General features: G+C 36.8%; 2 protein-coding genes across 2 annotated transcripts in view; one reads left to right on the forward strand and one right to left on the reverse strand.

Annotated features, from left to right (window-relative positions):
- Positions 1-5483, forward strand: part of elovl2 (ELOVL fatty acid elongase 2) — a 76061-nt gene extending 70578 nt beyond the window's left edge. The window contains exons 5-8 of the mRNA XM_056234737.1: positions 765-936; positions 2039-2163; positions 2988-3122; positions 5116-5483. Of these exons, the coding sequence (XP_056090712.1) occupies positions 765-936; positions 2039-2163; positions 2988-3122; positions 5116-5238 (555 nt within the window). The 3' untranslated portion in view covers positions 5239-5483. The remainder of the gene's footprint in view (positions 1-764; positions 937-2038; positions 2164-2987; positions 3123-5115) is intronic.
- Positions 5484-6340: 857 nt separating this feature from the next.
- sycp2l (synaptonemal complex protein 2-like) lies at positions 6341-17427 on the reverse strand. Its single transcript, XM_056234735.1, has 34 exons — positions 17419-17427; positions 17086-17205; positions 16852-16969; positions 16662-16771; positions 16508-16532; positions 16329-16414; positions 16153-16241; positions 15792-15826; positions 15563-15705; positions 15415-15467; positions 15257-15302; positions 15060-15152; positions 14918-14978; positions 14572-14735; positions 14434-14473; positions 14300-14342; positions 14118-14151; positions 13971-14014; positions 13830-13887; positions 12913-13029; positions 12619-12668; positions 12432-12477; positions 12092-12194; positions 10752-10798; positions 10535-10640; positions 10400-10464; positions 10265-10325; positions 10052-10144; positions 9234-9340; positions 8347-8441; positions 8068-8167; positions 6818-6876; positions 6621-6702; positions 6341-6455 (listed from the first exon to the last, which is right to left on the reverse strand). The coding sequence occupies exons 1-34, from the start codon at positions 17425-17427 to the stop codon at positions 6387-6389; spliced, it is 2571 nt and encodes an 856-aa protein (XP_056090710.1). The 3' UTR covers positions 6341-6386.
- Between the last annotated feature and the right edge of the window lie 876 nt (positions 17428-18303).

Below are 18303 nucleotides of genomic sequence, written 5' to 3' on the forward strand. Positions count from 1 at the left end.
CATCTCTATCGTGGTCACGCTCACGTGACAATGCAGTTCTCCATCATTATGAAAGTTTATTATCTCTGCTGTAGACTGCTGAGTTTATATATACACCTCTTATCATTGATTGTTGAGTGCTCTCCACTCGTGTTAATTATCTGAACGTGCTCCTCCCGAACTTTGTTAATAAAACATAATTTCACGAGTTCACACTTACATACAATTAGAGGGGGTAAAGTTGAATGCGTATTTGGCGTGCTGTCCGGGGGGAGGGCTCGGAGCTCGGAGTTCGGCCCGAACCCAGAGTACTCCCCCCAAAAGAGCAGAGGAAAGCCGCCGGACTAAAGACCCCCCAAATGAGTGCCGAGTTTGGCGGGCTGGCATCTCGAGAAAGGGTCGGGGGTCGGTAGCATGCAAGATTATGGTAGGTGGCGGTAATGCACACTTAAAAGTTGTTTGCCAACCGCCATTAAAAGAAAGAAAGAAGGAAAGGGTCTGGGTGCTTGACCAGGAGGGCCCGTGGTGGCGCGTTCGGTACGCCATGAGAGTATCGCGATACCGTGGGTGGTGTACACCCATATAAAAGTGAATTTTGCATAATAGGTCCCCTTTAAGTTTATGATCACACTCTGGCACATAAGTGCATTAACACTATTGCATTAGCTTTGTCATCTGATGTACGTAAATATTATGGTATATATAGCCTATATCACAATATTTATGCACATCAGCTGACATATTATCACATTTAACTTGCCCCAAAATTTGTTTTATATGAATAGGTAGCAAAAGTACTGTGGTGGTACTATTTCTCCAAGCTGATTGAGTTCCTGGACACCATCTTCATTGTGCTAAGGAAGAAAAACAGCCAGATCAGTTTCCTGCATGTGTATCATCATGCTTCTATGTTTAACATCTGGTGGTGTGTCCTCAACTGGATACCCTGTGGACAGAGTAAGTGAGCCTAAAGGACAAAGTTACATCAATGAAAGGTCACAGGTTTAAGAGACCGTACTGTTGTGAGGAAATGTGTCAAGGTTTTATTGTTTTAAGATGATTTTTCTCAAAATGAGGTTAGCTTTATGTTTTAACAATAGCCAGTGTATAATAATGTAGATTTTATTATTAGTGTAGATTTAGAATACTACATGCTATATTTTCAGTATTCACACACTGCTGGTCAAAAGTGTGAAATGCTTTTTGAATGTAGTCTCTTAAATCTCACCAAGGCTGCATTTTTTTTTTAATCAAAAATACAGTAAAAGCAGTAATACTGTGAAATATTATTACAATGTACAATTATTAGAATGTAAATGGTAAACTGGTTTCTGTTGTAATATATTTTAAAATGTAATTTAATCCTGTGATGGCAAAGCTGAATTTTCAGCAGTCATTATTACAGTCTTCAGTATCACATGATCTTTCAGAAATCATTCTAATATGCTGGTTTGGTGCTAAAGAACCTTTCTTTTTATTGTTAATGTTAAACACAGTTGTGCTGCTTAATATTTCTTCTGGAAACTGTTTTTTTTTTTTCACCTAGGATTCTTATTATACATTTTTAAGGCCAGACAAGTAGTTTGTTGAGGGTTGGTTAGTAGAGAAGGACTACAGGCCTGCACACTTTTTTTGTAATATTTATTAATTTCGTAAACGTCTTTCCTGTCTTTTTCTTTTGTCTTTGCTAAATAAAAGTACTAATTTCTTTTTTTCCTGTTTTTAATCTTACTTACTCCAAATTTTTAAATGGCAGTGTATCATGATTTCCCAAAAAAAGAAAAGAAGCAGGTAAAACTGTTTTCAACATTGATAATAATAAGAAATTATTTCTGAAAGATCATGTCCCAGATTTAAGCAAAAAATCCCTTCACTACACAGGGAACATACGTATAATAGTATTTCATATATATTTGACAGTATGTCAAATAAACATATATATATATATATATATATATATATATATAAAACAAATGTTTATTTGACACATAATCTTGCATGCTACCAATGCCATGATGGTGGTTCAGTTCAACCTGTATAATGTAACATCTTTGTCCAGGTTTCTTTGGGCCGATGCTAAACAGTTTCATCCATATCCTCATGTATTCTTACTATGGTCTGTCAACCATCCCATCCATGCACAAATATCTGTGGTGGAAACGATACCTCACCCAGGGTCAGCTGGTCAGTGTGCAAACTCTCTATCCAACTACCCTCTGCTCTTACATTCCCATATCCCTTCACATTTCCATGCAGTCCTTATGAGACCTTCCGTCTGCCATCACAGAATAAATGAAATGCTTATACATTACACTGATATCGTCGTTAGTACTGCTCTTCTTCTACTTCACTTTCCTCGCTTTTTAAGCTATTGCCACCTAGTAATTAGGCATACTGATCGTATTACATAGATCATCAGACGACGCAAGTCATCCTGTTTGATTTCCTCAGTTTTTTAATTATACAACTCTACAGTTAATTTTAATTTAATGGAAGGGGTAGTTTTAGGGTAAGGTTTAGGGTTTGGGGGCAGGTTATCATCTATAATTACCGTGAGTCTGTTTTAATTTGATTGTATATTTTTGTTATATTCTACTAGCTGTTATTTCATACTTCATAAGATTCAAAAGCAATATAAGTTATAGACTTACAAACCTTTCATACATAAAACAATATAATTTACTTCAAATGATTGTGTTTGTCAATGAAGCTTGTTTCTTCACGGGAGGCGTAACATGTAGTAACTTGCAGGGCCATGGTTTGTAGTACTGCAGGATGCAGACGCTAGCCAAGTATTCTTGGCATACTTAATTATACTTTTAAGTACATAAACAGTAGACTGAAAGTATACTTTCTTATCTGTAGTTTAAAAATGGCATGGACTAATTAGTTTAAAAGTTAGTTTTACTAGCACACTTGAATAAGCTTTTTTTCTGCTCTGCTCTTTTGTTGTTGTTGTATTTCATGTGTTAGAAGATGATTGTCTAATGTTCTATTCTTTGTCTCAGGTTCAGTTTGTATTGACTATAACACACACAGTAAGCGCATGGGTCGTTCCTTGTGGCTACCCTCTGGGCTGTCTGCAATTTCAGACCTTCTACATGTGCACACTTGTCATCCTGTTTGTCAACTTCTACATGCAGGTGAGAACTTCTACAAATTTAGTCAACTCTTCAAAATTGGGTCAGATGATCTTTACCCCTTACTAAAAAAAGAAAAAAAATACCAGATGGATTTTTATTTTTTGACCTCTTCTTCAGGAAATATAAACTTGAGGACAATGCCACCAAATAGAAAACCAGTGGGTGACTCTGGCACACAAGGTCAACTATCCTTCAGAGTTCCAACTCTAATCCAACACACCTTAAAAATCAAGCCAAATTCTTCACAATAACTTGAAAGTTAAGTTACAGACAGGTGTGTTTGAATAGGGCTAGAGCTAAACTCTGCAGGACAGTGGCCCTCAAGAGTCACACGCTCAGAAAATAAATGACCAAAAAAATGTCACTGGGGCAGTGCCCTTGAGCTTGAGCAACTGACCACACCTCGGGCTTGATGTCACTTTGTTTAGCATAGTATACATTTACTATATAGACAACTGTCTAAAATTAACAAATTACACATCTTTTGAAAGTTCTAAGGGTGTAGTGTTCTACGGTGTCTGTTTTATGATATAGATGCTCCAGCAGCAGTAATATTGTAATTTGTGTCTGGAGTACAAATGACAACAGGTTTTCATACATTTGTTATGAAATAGCAATCATGAGATGAATCCAAACCGTTGCACTTGGGTAAAATGTCCATGACAAGCATCCATTGAAAAACATCCAACAGCACGTTTTGTCCACAAGTGTTACATCTGTGAAATATTGATATATTGACAATTGTTTACGTCAGATTTTGCCTGAATGATCTGCTCTCCATCATCGTTCTTCAAGAAATTATCCAATTTATGCCCTGTTTATGTTGTAAAACTGTATATGATCGTATACATTAGACTCTCACAAACAAATGAGCCCGGCTCCAAAGTTTATTTTTCAAAACAGGGTGGTAGCTTTACTTATATCTAAGCAGTGCCATCGGATTTTTTGACGTCTTGAGAGGCATATTCTCCAGCCATTGTCATTGTTATAAATCTTGATGGACAAAACTGTTCCAACAACGTGTGTTGTTTATCCTCCACATGTGCACATAGAGGCGTTATTGTGATTATGTACAGCTGTCTGGACTATTCAGTAGCCAGATCTCGTCTGACAGGTGCACCTGTCACATCACTGTTATTCTTCCACATCCCAGACCGCGCAGTTTTTCCCTTCGTTTAAAAACGTTTCATTACCTTCACAAGGACGTGATAGAGAAGAAGCGAGGAGAAGAATGACTCGGAGTGTCAGCGGCAGAATCATATCGATGATCATTCTGTATGGGCTGTATGCCATTAGCTAAATGTCTATGCAAGTAGTGAGACAATCGAATGTTTTTGGAGATTAAATCACGTCTTGTGGCTGAATTATTGGCCATCGTTAATAGTTTGTTACACCCTCCAAACAATTTCTTTTGGAGTCTGATTGCTGTCTGAATTGACCATTAATATAGCAATTGTTTACGTATAGCCTAGCGATGTAGCATGTGTTTATATGCATGGACATGACTGATTGTTCAGTCCCACTTTATATTAAGTGGCTTTAAGTAGCCTACTATGTACTTACATAAAAAAATAAGTACAATGGTACAAGTACAAGTATTGTGTTCATGTTGTATTGTAAAACACATTTGCTGCTATTGAGGTGTGATACTGGTAAGGTTAGGGACAGGTGTGGTTGTATGTGTCGGTTTAAGGGTTAAGGTGTAAGGGAAGGGTCAACAGTGTAATTATAAATGTAAATTCATAAATTAATTACAGCTGTAATTACAGCTGTAATTACATGCAGGTATTTTTAAAATATAAGTACAATGTGAAAACATGTATGTACACAATAAGTCCAAGTATAAAATTATTAATTTCAAATGTTAGTACATAGCAGTTAAAGCCACTTAATATAAAGTGGGACCATTCTCCCCCCCACTCTCTGCTTAGTGGTGCATGCTCATGCTTCCATTCTTATCAATTGTTAAGCAATAAATGTCTTTTCTCTGCAGACATACAAAAAAAGAAGGCTGGAGGGTGGCAGAATGGCTAATGTTGGAGAATTTAAAAACAATCATTTGAATGGCCTTTCATCCTCTCTCAATGGAGTCTACTCCAAACCGAAGCTTCAGTAATGCCCGTGACATGACAAATAGAATGGATCGTCTCAGTCCAGTTATGCTGAATAATATTAGCTTAATAGCAGCTAATCATCTGATAATCAAACTGTGATTTTTAAAATTTAGAATAGAACTTAACCATTTTGTATGTTTGTTTTACAAATGTTCCTCTCAAGTCTCATAACTGAGCGATGTAAATGCTGTACAATAATTGAGGGACAAATATTTGTCCAATTCAAAATAAATGCCTTTGTTATGGAGTACAGTATCTACTTTATCACACATCTTTGCTAGTTTATCTATGACTGCAAGGAAATGGTCTGCAATTTTCTCTAAATCTCTACACTATAAATGTATTGTTCAACGAAATATGCCATAGGCTACAATCCTTTATCTGATATGCTAAAATGACAGTTTAGTGTAATTGAATAAATGAAGGATCTTATATTATACAGTAGCACTAAGACACCTTTCAAAATCTTCATTATCAGACAGACAGGGATTGTTGTGTACAGATATCAAGTTTCATGATAAATGCTATATATTTTTTTTTTTTGACTGTGTTAAAGACCCCATGAAATTGTTTGACAAATGCAGTTTTGTATTTCCTATTGCAAAATGATGTTGAGGATATCAAAGGGTAAGTCCCCTTGTTTATACCGTGAATAACCTCTATATTAATGGCACAGCCATGAGCCATGTTCTGCTACATCTTGCTGATCTTGGCAGGTGCTACAAGCAACAGACACTCATGAGTGCAGGTTGAGTCATCAGTATTTTTTTGTCTATTTTACCAGAAGATAAAGATTTTACATTTTAACTGTGTATATCTGCTAAATGTTAATTGTCAAATTTCAAAGTGGATTAGCATGTATAGATGACCCAAAGACACAAACTTTTTGTCTTTGGTGCAAACCTGTATTCCCCCCCCCCAACCCCCAACCCCCAACCCCCAACCCCCAACCCCCAACCCCCTTTTTTGTATAAATAGAGCCCATATGAAAACTTAATGATTCTCTTCATACTAACACACTAAATAAAACACTTGAAGTATCAAATGCTGTGTGATGTTTAATATTATTTATTTAACTTAATACAATTCAATTGTTTTAATTAAGTAGACAATCCAGACAAAAAAGGCATATAAAAAAAAACCATTAGTCCTATGAGGGATCTGCAGTGGTGATCTCTGATAGGGCAACAGGGGATGATTGTCCTCGAGGAGAGGTTGGCTGGAGAAGATGAAAATTCAAATGACTTATGGTGTCGGAGTAGTAGTTAATTGCATGCTAATTTATTAATTGTACATGCTAATATTATAAATATATGGTAGATATTCTTGCCCTGTAAAAAGTCTATACATATTGCTGGCAAACAAAAGCTATAATACCACTTACCACAGTAATTTTGGCCTCTCTTCTCGCTGATTGACTTAACGAGGCTTCAGAACCCACATGAGGGATTAGGAGAGTATCCAACCTGTCACGGGGGGATCAGAAGGTCTTTTAAGATCTTGTATTGGGGGGTTTACAGACAAAAACAGCATGATCGTCGTGCCAAGCACACATAATAAACCAGGCGTATACTTTTCTACCTCTTCTGCTGTTCATCACAGAATGCCCGAACTGTGTCAGACTCTGACTGCCAGAAATTCTAAGACATGAAAAAGAGCATATGACAGAACAGCACTTTATCAACAGACTTCTGCTATTAAATATGCTTTGTTCAGGAGACTATAAACTGAGCAAAAAAGAAACATCCCTTTTTTAGGATACTGTATTTTAAAGAATTTTGTAAAATCCAAATAAGCTTTACAGATCTTTATTGGAAAGGGTTTGAACAATGTTTTTCATGCTTGTTCAATGAAACAAACATTACCTGCATATGCACCTGTGGAACAGTCCTCAAGACTAACCGTGTACAGGCAGTAGACAATTAGAAGTTGAAGAAAGATGCCTAGGGTCCCCGTTCACCTGCGTGAAAATGCCATAGTCCTGCTGCAGGGAGGCATGAGGATGGCAGATGTGGCCAGAGTAATAAACTGCAATGTCCGCAATGTAAGACGCCCAAGTCAGTGCTAAAGGGAGACCGGAAGGACAGCTGATCATCCTTGCTGTGCCTAACTGTCACAGTGTCTGTTGTGTTTCCACTGGGTGTCCACTAGATGTCCCTTCCTTCCTGTCTCCATTCATCCTGGAACCACATTTCCCATAATCCTTGTTTGTTCCCATCACTTGTGATTGCACCCAGCTGTTCCCATTTATGTTGTTAGTGTCTGTGCACAAATACCCTGTCTGTGTTAAGTTCACGTCACGGAATCATTATTGTATGTCACTCGTTTACGCTAAGGTCTGGTTTCAAGTCTGTTCTCGTTTTTGTTCTTGCTCGTTTTGTTTATTTGTTCTCTGACTGATTAAATGGTTTTCGACACTGGCATGGATGACTACGATTCTGATTATTTGGACTTTGACTCTTGCATGGATGACGATTATTTGGATTGCCCTGATTACCATGTTGTTGCGTTTGGATCCACCCATTTCTCCGCTAGCGATTGTGACACCTAACCATATGACATGTTCGAGAACTTGCAAGTCGAGGAGTGGTGGAACTCATTCCATTTCAGTTCGTCAATTGTCTGTAAAACTCGTTTAGTTTGTCTCGGTTGTTGAATCTTTTTATGTTCATACAAATATTTACAGGTCAAGAAATTTGCTGGGAAAAAAAAAAGTTGAAACTGGGAGGATGTTTCTTTTTTTGCTGAACTTATAAACATTTCAGTTTGCCTTTGAAGACAATCTACTTAATATGAAAATGTGCCCATTGTATTGAGAAACTGAGACAGACCACAGTCTCCTTCTCGATGGTTTTGAGAGACAGACAGTCCTTCTCCAAACATTCCAACTGCTGCACCACAGAGTCCTGGAACTGTTCCAGATGCACCAGCCTACAAGCAGAGCAGCATGGTTCATTTTCTGTACCTCAGCTATAATAACCATTTAGATTCAAATTGAGCAGTGTAGCAGATATTTTTAGACTATTTTAGATTATTATACATTTACATGGTTTATGGACAGAAAAGGACAAAGAACCTACTGAATTCGAATGCTGTTTTGTGCTCTGTACCTTTGATTGTGTACAGTTCCCAAGAGAGAGGTCACATTTCTCTGACAGTCCGTTAAAGATTGCAGTGATCTGGCTTCAATCTTCTTATACCTGCTCTGGATCACAAAGAAAATAATTTTCACTGCCGACTAAAGTCAGGGTAGTTCTCCCCAAATGTCTCTCATGCTGTACATGCATATACCTGTATGGCTTATTTCATTAAACACAAAATGCATTGACAAGCTCCAAATATAAAAAAAAAAAAAAAAAAAAAAAAAAGCATAAATGTTGAAATTAAGCCATAACATGACCTTTATGAACAGACCAAAGGTCACAGTGCATTGAACATACTTACCACACTGGTTATGACTTGATTAATCACATCATAAGTTGAATATGAAGTGAACTGAAGCTATTGGGTTCATATTGCACATTGGTCACTGACTTTGTCAAAGACATTCCTGGATCAACATATTTTGTTGATCCTGGAACAACATTCCTGTCCGGAAATTTAGTCTTAACCCTATCCCTACCCCTAAACCTAGCCCTACCCATAACTTCCCTAAAATCAGAGGGAAATGATCAGTGAATTACACTTATGAGAAGCGCCACCCTGATTGTAAGCCTAAACTTGACCTAAGCTGTAAATTTGTCCCTCAAATCTGATTGGTAGATTGTAATGTTGTTCCAGGATCAACAAAGATGTTGATCCAAGAATATGTTGTGAAATCGCATCGTATTGGCCTTCTCTTATATTTTTATATATATCTTTTTTTGTGTGGTTTTGGAAATTTGACTGCACCGATTCACTTCTACTGAATGAACAGCTGCTCACTGTTCATTCAGAGGGGTAAAAATAATGCTAACAAAGTAGTTGGAAGTAAAAAGACTGGAGTTTTTGTACTTACAGAAAAGTGTGCTCTCAACTGAGTCTTAAAGCCATTAAATGCAGCTCTGACACCTGCACCCAACTCTTCCTCTGATTCATCTTCCATCAACACTTCAGTTATTCGCTCTAACACACACACAAAATAGTGTACATTTGGCATTCAGGTCACTCTCTTTGTTTGGCAGTGAGCAGCAGCACACAATGGCTGCTTTTTTCATCCTTTCAAACAGAAAAACCAGAGCCAACACTGGAGTGTAAATAAGCCAAAAAAAAACAACTAGCCACAGTATCAAAATATTTACAGATTATAAGTTAGCCATCACTAGTGATTGGAATAAACCCTGAACGCTTTAGGTTGCATTATTTTGATATAGTTAGTAGAATGGCTACTGCAACTACATGTCAACTTTCAATACAGTATTAGCAAAGTTGCTTATAGTCAGTACAATGTCTGTTAGGACTGACATCAGAAAAAAGTGTTAGCTGATTTTAAGCAAACAGTCTAATGCTCTAATGACTGGTAGTTGACATGCATTAAAAAAAGTGAACTATCAAAATAAATTGTTACCAACTTTTACAGTATGTGCATCTCATCCTGCACTGTATGTGCGACATTCCTGTAGCTCTTGGGCTAACAATGTCAATGTCATGGGTTTGAACCCCAGGGGAATGCATGCCCTGATCAAATGTATACCATGAATGCAGTGTAAGTTGATTTGGATAAATGTCTGCCAAATTCTCAAGGGTCAAGCTCAAGGGTCAAGATATGCATAATGTGGGTTCAGCATAAACCTTGTACTGTTTTTCTGTAAGACGCTCAAGACTGAAATAATTTACCTGCAGCATCCTCTAGTGGGCTAGACAGGAAAAGTCTTCTAGGTTGGAATGTTGGTTGTCTGGGCAGCTGCTTGTCCCCTTTCACATACAGCTCTGTGTGGCACATGGTTTCATCTATTACCACCAAAATTGTTACCAAATACTTCAGAAATTTTAGGGATCTTATTTTTTTATGTGTCAAAGTGTGTCTGAGTGTGGGGGTTAGGTACTCACCTGATGATTCAAGTGCTTCTGTTCTTGGGGGAAGTGGTGTTTCTTTATCCAAACAGTGCTCCTAAATCAGTATTTATATAGTCAATTAAAGATAAATCTGCATTAAAAGCTCAACATACTGAAATCAAGTTGTACCTCTTCAATAAGACTAAGTTCCTCTTCTTGTAAACTGGTTTCAGAAACAGTCTTGTTTTGAAAACCTTGAAAAGAAACCACAATGTCAGGACATTTAGATCAGAATAAGCTATCTTCTGATGCAATCATACTGACCTGAATCAGCAGTGGTCTTTTTCAGTAATGAAAATTCTTTGTTCAGTGATCTCCCTAGAGACTGCCAGTCTTTACTTGCCACTTGTCTTTGTTTGGGTGTTGAATACTATAAAGAAAGAAAGAAAAACAAAAAAAATAAAAGATCTACATTTTTATGCCTTGCATAATTGTGGCTATTTTGTTTATACCGCAAATCTTCTGAAAAATTACATTCTACCTTGAAGAACTCCTCCTCATTACTGCTGGGTGAGGAAAGAGGAAGAACTATGCAAGAGTAAAAAAAAAAAAAAAAAAAAATTAGGTTGCAGCATATCTGAAGGATTTATAATGTGATGTAGGGGAGAGCGGGGCACGGGGCTAGTAACACCCTTGTTTTAAATACTTCCACACATGCTAGCATGATGAAACTTGGTGTATTTAGTTGCCATATCTAGATATATATATAACATTCTCTCTCTTCAAATTTCTCTATATGGTATTCTCTCTCTCTCATATATATATATATATATATAGAGAGAGAGAGAGAGAGAGAATACCATATAGAGAAAATTTGGAGAGAGAATTTATATATATATATATATATATATAATTGTCTCTCTCTTCAAATTTCTCTATATGGTATTCTCTCTCTCTCTCTCTCTCTCTCTCTCATATATATATATATATATATATATATATATATATATGAGAGAGAATACCATTTAGAGAAAAAAATTGAAGAGAGAGAATTATATATATATGAAAATCACTGAACATTTATTTAACCATAGCAAAAGTAAATTTCTTGTGTTAATTTTTCATTTCTATTTTTGGTGTTGTATTTTAAATTAGACAAATCTGATATTATTTTAATCTCCAATATGTTATTTAACAGTTGATATGGTTCTTTAATGCTTCGTTAACTAGCAGAAGACACTAGCAGGGTTTAAATCCCAGTTGCGCAGGTGGGGCATGTTGTAACACTGCGTTACAATGTGTCCCTATTAGAACTATGCTATTCTATTCAATACTTTTATGAATTCTATTGAGAAAACATGAGAAAAAGGTGAATAAAGAGAGTCAATGTTCAGAAATTATTAATAATTATGTTTTGAACTATGTTGTATAGCTGTGTTTTCCGGTGTGTTCATTGTCAAACTCCAAAATTATTTTATTTTTAATTATTAAAAAAAAGCCATTTTATATGAAAAAGTTAATTGTATTTTATTGAGAAAATATCTTAGTTTGCTTGTATATTTTTTGATTAGATCAGATAGAATTTCAAGCTGTCATATGGTCATGCTACAATGTACCCCTCACATGTTACAATGTACAGTACAATGTCTATGGGGCATGTTGTCACATTTCACTTCCATTCTTTCGGGGTATATCAAGAAAAAAAAAAAGAAGTATACACTTAATAAAACAAAACCACATAATTGTACTAGACATGTGTGAAATTCATGAGGTGAAAAATAAATACTCTGAAGCCCAAGTAGATTTACACAAACTGAGAAAGTCAAAAAGCGTTAGGTTGTGCCCCGCTCTCCCCTAGTCCTGCGGGATGAGGAATGATACCTCTGAGTTTCCCCTTAGGTCTGGGCTTTCTCCTGCTGTAGTCAGCATGTGGAGTGTCCTTGCGGAGAAACCCTTCATCTGAATGCATCACCCTTATTTTCTTCTGCAATCAACCATTTTACATTTAATCCAGAGATTTTGTAGACACTTTTGTCCAAAGCTGCTTCCAACAGAGGGACATAAATGTGTCACAGAGCCAACAATATATTTAGTTTACAATGTCAGGTTTATTAGAAAGCTAGATTAGGCAAACTAGGACATTCTTAAATGCACCAATGTCTAACATGCATAAAATTACCAATTTACAAAAATAATGGTGCCTTTACACATTCTGGCTAACCTTCACAGGAGTTCTACCCAGAGTGTCAGGCAGGGACTTTGTAGACCTGATGAAAAAAGCAGCATGTTTTAGTGAGACTATGGCAAGTGTCCAACAGTACATTTTACAGAGTAACACTGCAGCACTTCATCTGTATATGGTCTGATGATGCTCGTCTAATATTGAAATCAGCAGAGATGTGACTTACCCATTAGAAGATGTTGTCTGAGAGAACAATACAGTCTTGGCACGTTCAACCTAAACAGAAAGGCCAAAATATCAACTATTCTTAAATTCTACAATTTAGAAAATTAATAGTAAATATTTTAATTTTCAACAGTCATTTGAATGGCAATTCATAGACATTAAGGCACTGGCCAGATCAAGATAAACAATAAAATGAACAAACTGACCCAGAAGCCCAAGATTTGGTCAAGAAATTAATATTAAAAGTCAAAAACTGGACAGTGGGATCTGATATGTGTGACTGCACTCCACTGACCTGGTACCTCCATAAAGCAGTCATGAACGTTATAGTCTTTGGCTTCTTGTCATGTGACTTCCCTGATCGTTCTGTGTCAAAAGTGTCACTCAGACATTGAGACACCTCAAGGATCACCTGGGGCAGTCATATACACACCTACTCATATGCCAGAAAACTACATCCATTCTTCATCACGTGGCCCTTTGACATTATTCCGGTCATTTTTATTGTCAGTTAGCATCCAAAACATACTTGAAGCTGTTCAGTGCAAAAATTACAGTTCTTGTTCTTCAGCTAATCAAAGAGCACATTGTTTATAAATAAAACATTTTTACCAAAGGATCAAATTATTGATCCCATAGCGTCACACAATTCCATAGCGGACTTCTCAGGAGGAGAAAGTCTTGGCGCTCACTGGACACTCTGGGACATCCTGATGCCTTCACTGCAATTGAACCTCTCTCCTTGAAGTTCTTGATTCGATAAATAGTTTGTTTAGGTGCAATATTCTTTGCAGCAAATTCCTTGCATGTGAGGCCATTTTGATGATGCTGCACACATTTCTTTAGAGGTAACCATTGCTAACACAAGAACACATTTTATAGCAATTGGTTTGCTCTTATAATCCAATCAGAATCGGAGTGATTTCACCTGACTAATACTTGTTCACACTTTTCCCATGTGCTGATGATATGATTAGAGAAAAGATGATAACTGGTAATGACCAGTTATCTTTTCTGAATAATGAAATGAAAGAAAACTTACTGCATTTTTAAATTTGTAATAAAAAAAAATTGTTTAGGATGTTTATTTAGCGATGTCCCCATAATGTAAATGGCGTGGCCTGAAACCTGAATACACCACAATACAAGACTTTGGGTCCTCATAATGCAGGTCAAACCAGAATACACACACACACACACACATATATATACCTCTGTATCTGAATGATCCTTAAAGTGAAAGATGTCTTGGCCTGGGGTTCCTTTGACTCTTCACTCACCAAAGAAAGAAAAGTATAAAACCACTGTTCTCTCCATCAGAGGGTGCATTTTTCCAGGAATAAACAGGCTTACTTTGATATTGAATATCTGCTTGGTCCACTCAAACGAAGGGAAAGCTATAAAAAATAAATAAAAAAAAAAGTTGGTGAAACTGGATGCCCATACAACCATTCACAAATGTGATTACCTTCATTTTAGCTGTCAGAATTACATAGTTACCTGATGGATGCCTTTAGTTTCTCCAGCTGGTGGACTAGGGAAGAAAAATATCTTCATGAGACAAACTTACTCTGAAATCAGATACTAATTTGTCTAATGAAAAATCAATTGCAGAAATCAAGATGCCTTCTGCTCTCTCAATGCAAACACGGGGCTTTACATAAATAGTTAGAAAAACATGCCTGGAAAATTTTTGCAGCTTCACTGTTTGTTCATGCTGGGGTCCTGTACAGGATGACATTTCATATTTATACATCTGGAACAATGTGAATTCTTTAACAATGCATATCTGTTGAGAGTGTGAGATGCGTTGTGCCTTCTATCGTGGTCACGGCATCCCCTGATTGCAGAGCGTCCTAAAAAATAAACATACATTTATAACAACTGCCTGTGTGAAACATTTACACATTTGACTATGATTCTTTGAAAACAGTACTGTATAATATGCCAATACCTTTGAGGCTGAGGCAGGCTGTGGCTTCTCTGCAAACACTCTTGTCAGGGCTGTTTGGATGTTGTGCTCTAAACTAAAGATGATTTTGACCATTTTGCCAGTGATCTCTCCATGAGAGATTGGGGTGCTCATGTGAACAGCCACTATCTTCTGATCATCACACTCTAAAGCAGTAAGTGAGAAAAAGTAATTTTAAGAAATAGGATTAATGATCTGAGCCCCAAATATTTGTGGGATTTAAAAGCAATTCCAACCACATTAGTCTACTTCAGGTTTGCGTTTGGTTAATAAAGAAAGCCATGATAATTTCATGAATATAAGAAAAGCTTGTGGTTATTAAACCCACCTTGAAGTTCATACATGCTGACAACATCTTTAGGCAAGTGAATTAGCTCCCACAGTGTGTTCTACCACAAATGAAAGCTCAGTTTAGTTGCACTCCTGATTTATTAAAAACCTTTTTGCACTAAAGCATATTTTGGACACACCTGTGGGTCATTTACAAAGAAACTAATAGTGGATGTGCCAATGTTGAAATCCACCCAAAACTCTTTCAGAAACTCATCTTCAGGCTTGAACAGCTAAAAAAAAAAAAAAAAGAAGCTCATTCAAATACTGGGTGGTGGGAGAAAATGTGAGATATATGTAACTTCTGAACAAAAAAAGGGAAACAATTCATGCTTACTTCAGCTGAATCAAGAAATGCCTGAATACAAGGGAATGAGAAGACTCTAAGACAGAGCAACAGGATCATGAAAACATGTCAAAACTTTACGGATACAGGTGACTGGATAAAGCCAACACAATAATTAATAATAAATAAAAAAAACCTTTCAAATATACCTTCTTGAGTTCCCAAAATAACTATTGAGTTCATTCAGAAAAGTCCTACAGTCCTTTAAATAAAAGACAAAGGAAGAACATCGATACCTGCAACACTGTGCTTAGTGATTCTAGTAGAGCAGTAAAAAAAATAAGTGCCTAAACGTACAGTTTCAAAATCTTTGTCACGAATTGAAGTAAAAGCTGAAGCAAAGCTTCTGAAACTGAACCATTTGCCAGCAAAGTCTTCTCTTAGTTTCCTTGGTGTCATCCTGCAGAGTGCTTCAGAGATGGCCACCTGCATTTCATAATCTGGTGACAACAATAGATAATGCAATGTGAACATTGATGTACAAGTGCTCAAATTCCATTTTTTTTTAACCAAATTGATGACTTACCACCAATGTCTGTCAGCGCTTTTGCCAAGTCTTCTCTGTAAGTGATGACAAGGCAAGTGTTTGCAAAGAAATTAGCTCATTTTTTGTGTTGTAGTGTAGAGCAATTTGTTGTCCACTAGAGTGCAGCCTTTCCACGTGCACATATGAGTTACATGAGCGCTCCAACGTCATTTTATTTTAAAATTATGCTATGTAGAGCTTAGAACAATAACTAGAACTATTTGTATCCTAGACCTAGAGACTGTCGCGAGTGCTCTCAATTTGCTTGTAATTGGATGGGAGCGTGGCTCGTTTGAAGTTTAGGTGAGTGTGTAACAACAAGTCTCTATTTAATGGCAATGCGTGCTGGTTGACGACTTACAAGAGCCCAGTATGGTCATCTGACTGGCAGAGTTTCTTCCTTATGTCTTTGGGACTGCTGTCCAACATAGAGTTGATGGTTCTGATGGCCTGAGTAAAAATAAATGTCAAATTATTTTACAGTAGGCTATAAATGTTTTAGCCAGTCATTATTTGCAATAGCTTCATGATAATTACCTCTAGACGCAGACAGAAAGGCACTTCATAATCCAAAACTACAGCTCCAAACCGCAGAAGAAATATATCCAGGATCTTACTGCTGCCTTCCAACAACACCGAATTAATTTAATAGCATTATTATTACAGTTAACACAACAACAAACCATAATAGGCTATTAAATATTTGAATGGGTCACCTGCAATGGTGATCTGACACAGACTCTGTAAAAAAAAAAAAAAAAAAAAAAAAAAAGTCTTTAAAATGGAGTTTTTTAGCCTGCATGATTTAAAATATATTAAATACATATATTAAATAAAATAACAAGGAGTTAGAGACAGAAAATGCATTACCATTGCAACCTCGTATAAAACTTCTATGAGTTTCATGGCGTCCCTGGGTGGTTTGTGCTGTTCTTTAATATACTCTGACGCCATCTCAAACCAATTCAACATGTAAAAAAGCGAGCAGATGATAAATTATCATGGCCTACTGACCAGTAATTTAGAGGTTTAATGTTAATCTGAATTAAATAAATGCTTATCTTCACAACCAAGCCGTGATGAACAAGTTTCTGGATGCTGTCCTTATCCTTACTGAACAGATGTTCAATTGCTTGTAATAACAATGAAACATTCTTATGTTCGTTTTTATGCAGCTCCTAAAGAAGAGTAATAATAATTTACATCGGTAAGAAATGTCCACGTTTGCAGTGGAGAATCTTACAAAAGAGCAAACCAGATTAGAAAACTCAGAAAAAGCTCATTCAAAACCTACCTTGATAACAACTTCGTCCAGTCGATCGATCAAGGATACGGACGATTTTTCTTCAATGAGTATCATAATAGCCATGCTAATGTTATTTTGGACAAAGGCATCATGGAATCTACTCGTAAACTGTACAATTCAGAGAAGCACTGGATGAATGTATGAAATAACTACAAAAAACAACAATAACTCAATAATTGGTTGTGCTTCAAATAAAAGTAAAATTAGAGGAGTGCATATATGCTATTAATAATAGGCTTACATAATCAATCGTGATTTTATTAGTATGTGCTGCTCTGAAGAGGATATAGCTTATCTTTTAAAGATAATCATGAGACTCACACTCATCATGATGCACACAGGCAGGCAGGCGAGCTCCTCGGACTGGGGTGCCCAATCCTGCTCCTGCCGATCGACTGTCCTGCACAGTTCATCTCCAATCCTAATCAAACACACCTGAAGCAACCAATTAAGGTCTTCAGGATCACTTGAAAATTAAAGGCAGGTGTGTTTGATTAGGGTTGGAGATGAACTGTGCAGGGGTGCGTTTCCCGAAAGCATCGTTAGCCAACTATGGTCGCAAGTTGGTCGCAAATCCCACGGAACTTGCGACCATAGTTGGCTAACGATGCTTTCGGGAAACGCACCCCTGGACAGTCGATCGGCAGGAGCAGGATTGGGCACCCCAAACACACGTGGCTCATAGGCTCTATGGGTGATTTATAAACTCAGCAGGCGTGAACTCTCAGTTACCAACTATTTATTTATGACAGTAAGCTATTAATTTTTACTGAAACACTCTACAGACAATGTTTGTGCATTAAAACATTGCATTAAAACATTGGAGCGTGGGAGCTGGGGGCAGTCTTTCCGACATGTCTAAAGGTTTGCCTTATGAATATTAAGTAGCACGTTGCTGGATCTGTGAAAACGTAATTATACATGTCGTTTTTACACAACGTTTGCATAATCACTAATAACTTGTAATTTACCTGTCAGCGTAATTTTAAACGTTAGATATTTAAATATTTTGTGCCAACCTGCAGAACTACACAAGTAAACTTTTGCATGTAGGCCTATTCGACTATTGAGAGTATAACATTGAATTTTGAATAATTTGTGACAGACAGCGCGGGGCGCTTCACTAACCACTGCTTGCATTTCTCTGTATGCATTAGGACACTGACAGTTTATTTATTTATTTATAATTGTATCATTAACAGCTCT

This window comes from Rhinichthys klamathensis, unplaced genomic scaffold (genome assembly GCF_029890125.1).
Source record: "Rhinichthys klamathensis goyatoka isolate OS25496 unplaced genomic scaffold, OSU_Roscu_1.1 h1tg000404l_1, whole genome shotgun sequence".
Classification (NCBI taxonomy): domain Eukaryota; kingdom Metazoa; phylum Chordata; class Actinopteri; order Cypriniformes; family Leuciscidae; genus Rhinichthys; species Rhinichthys klamathensis.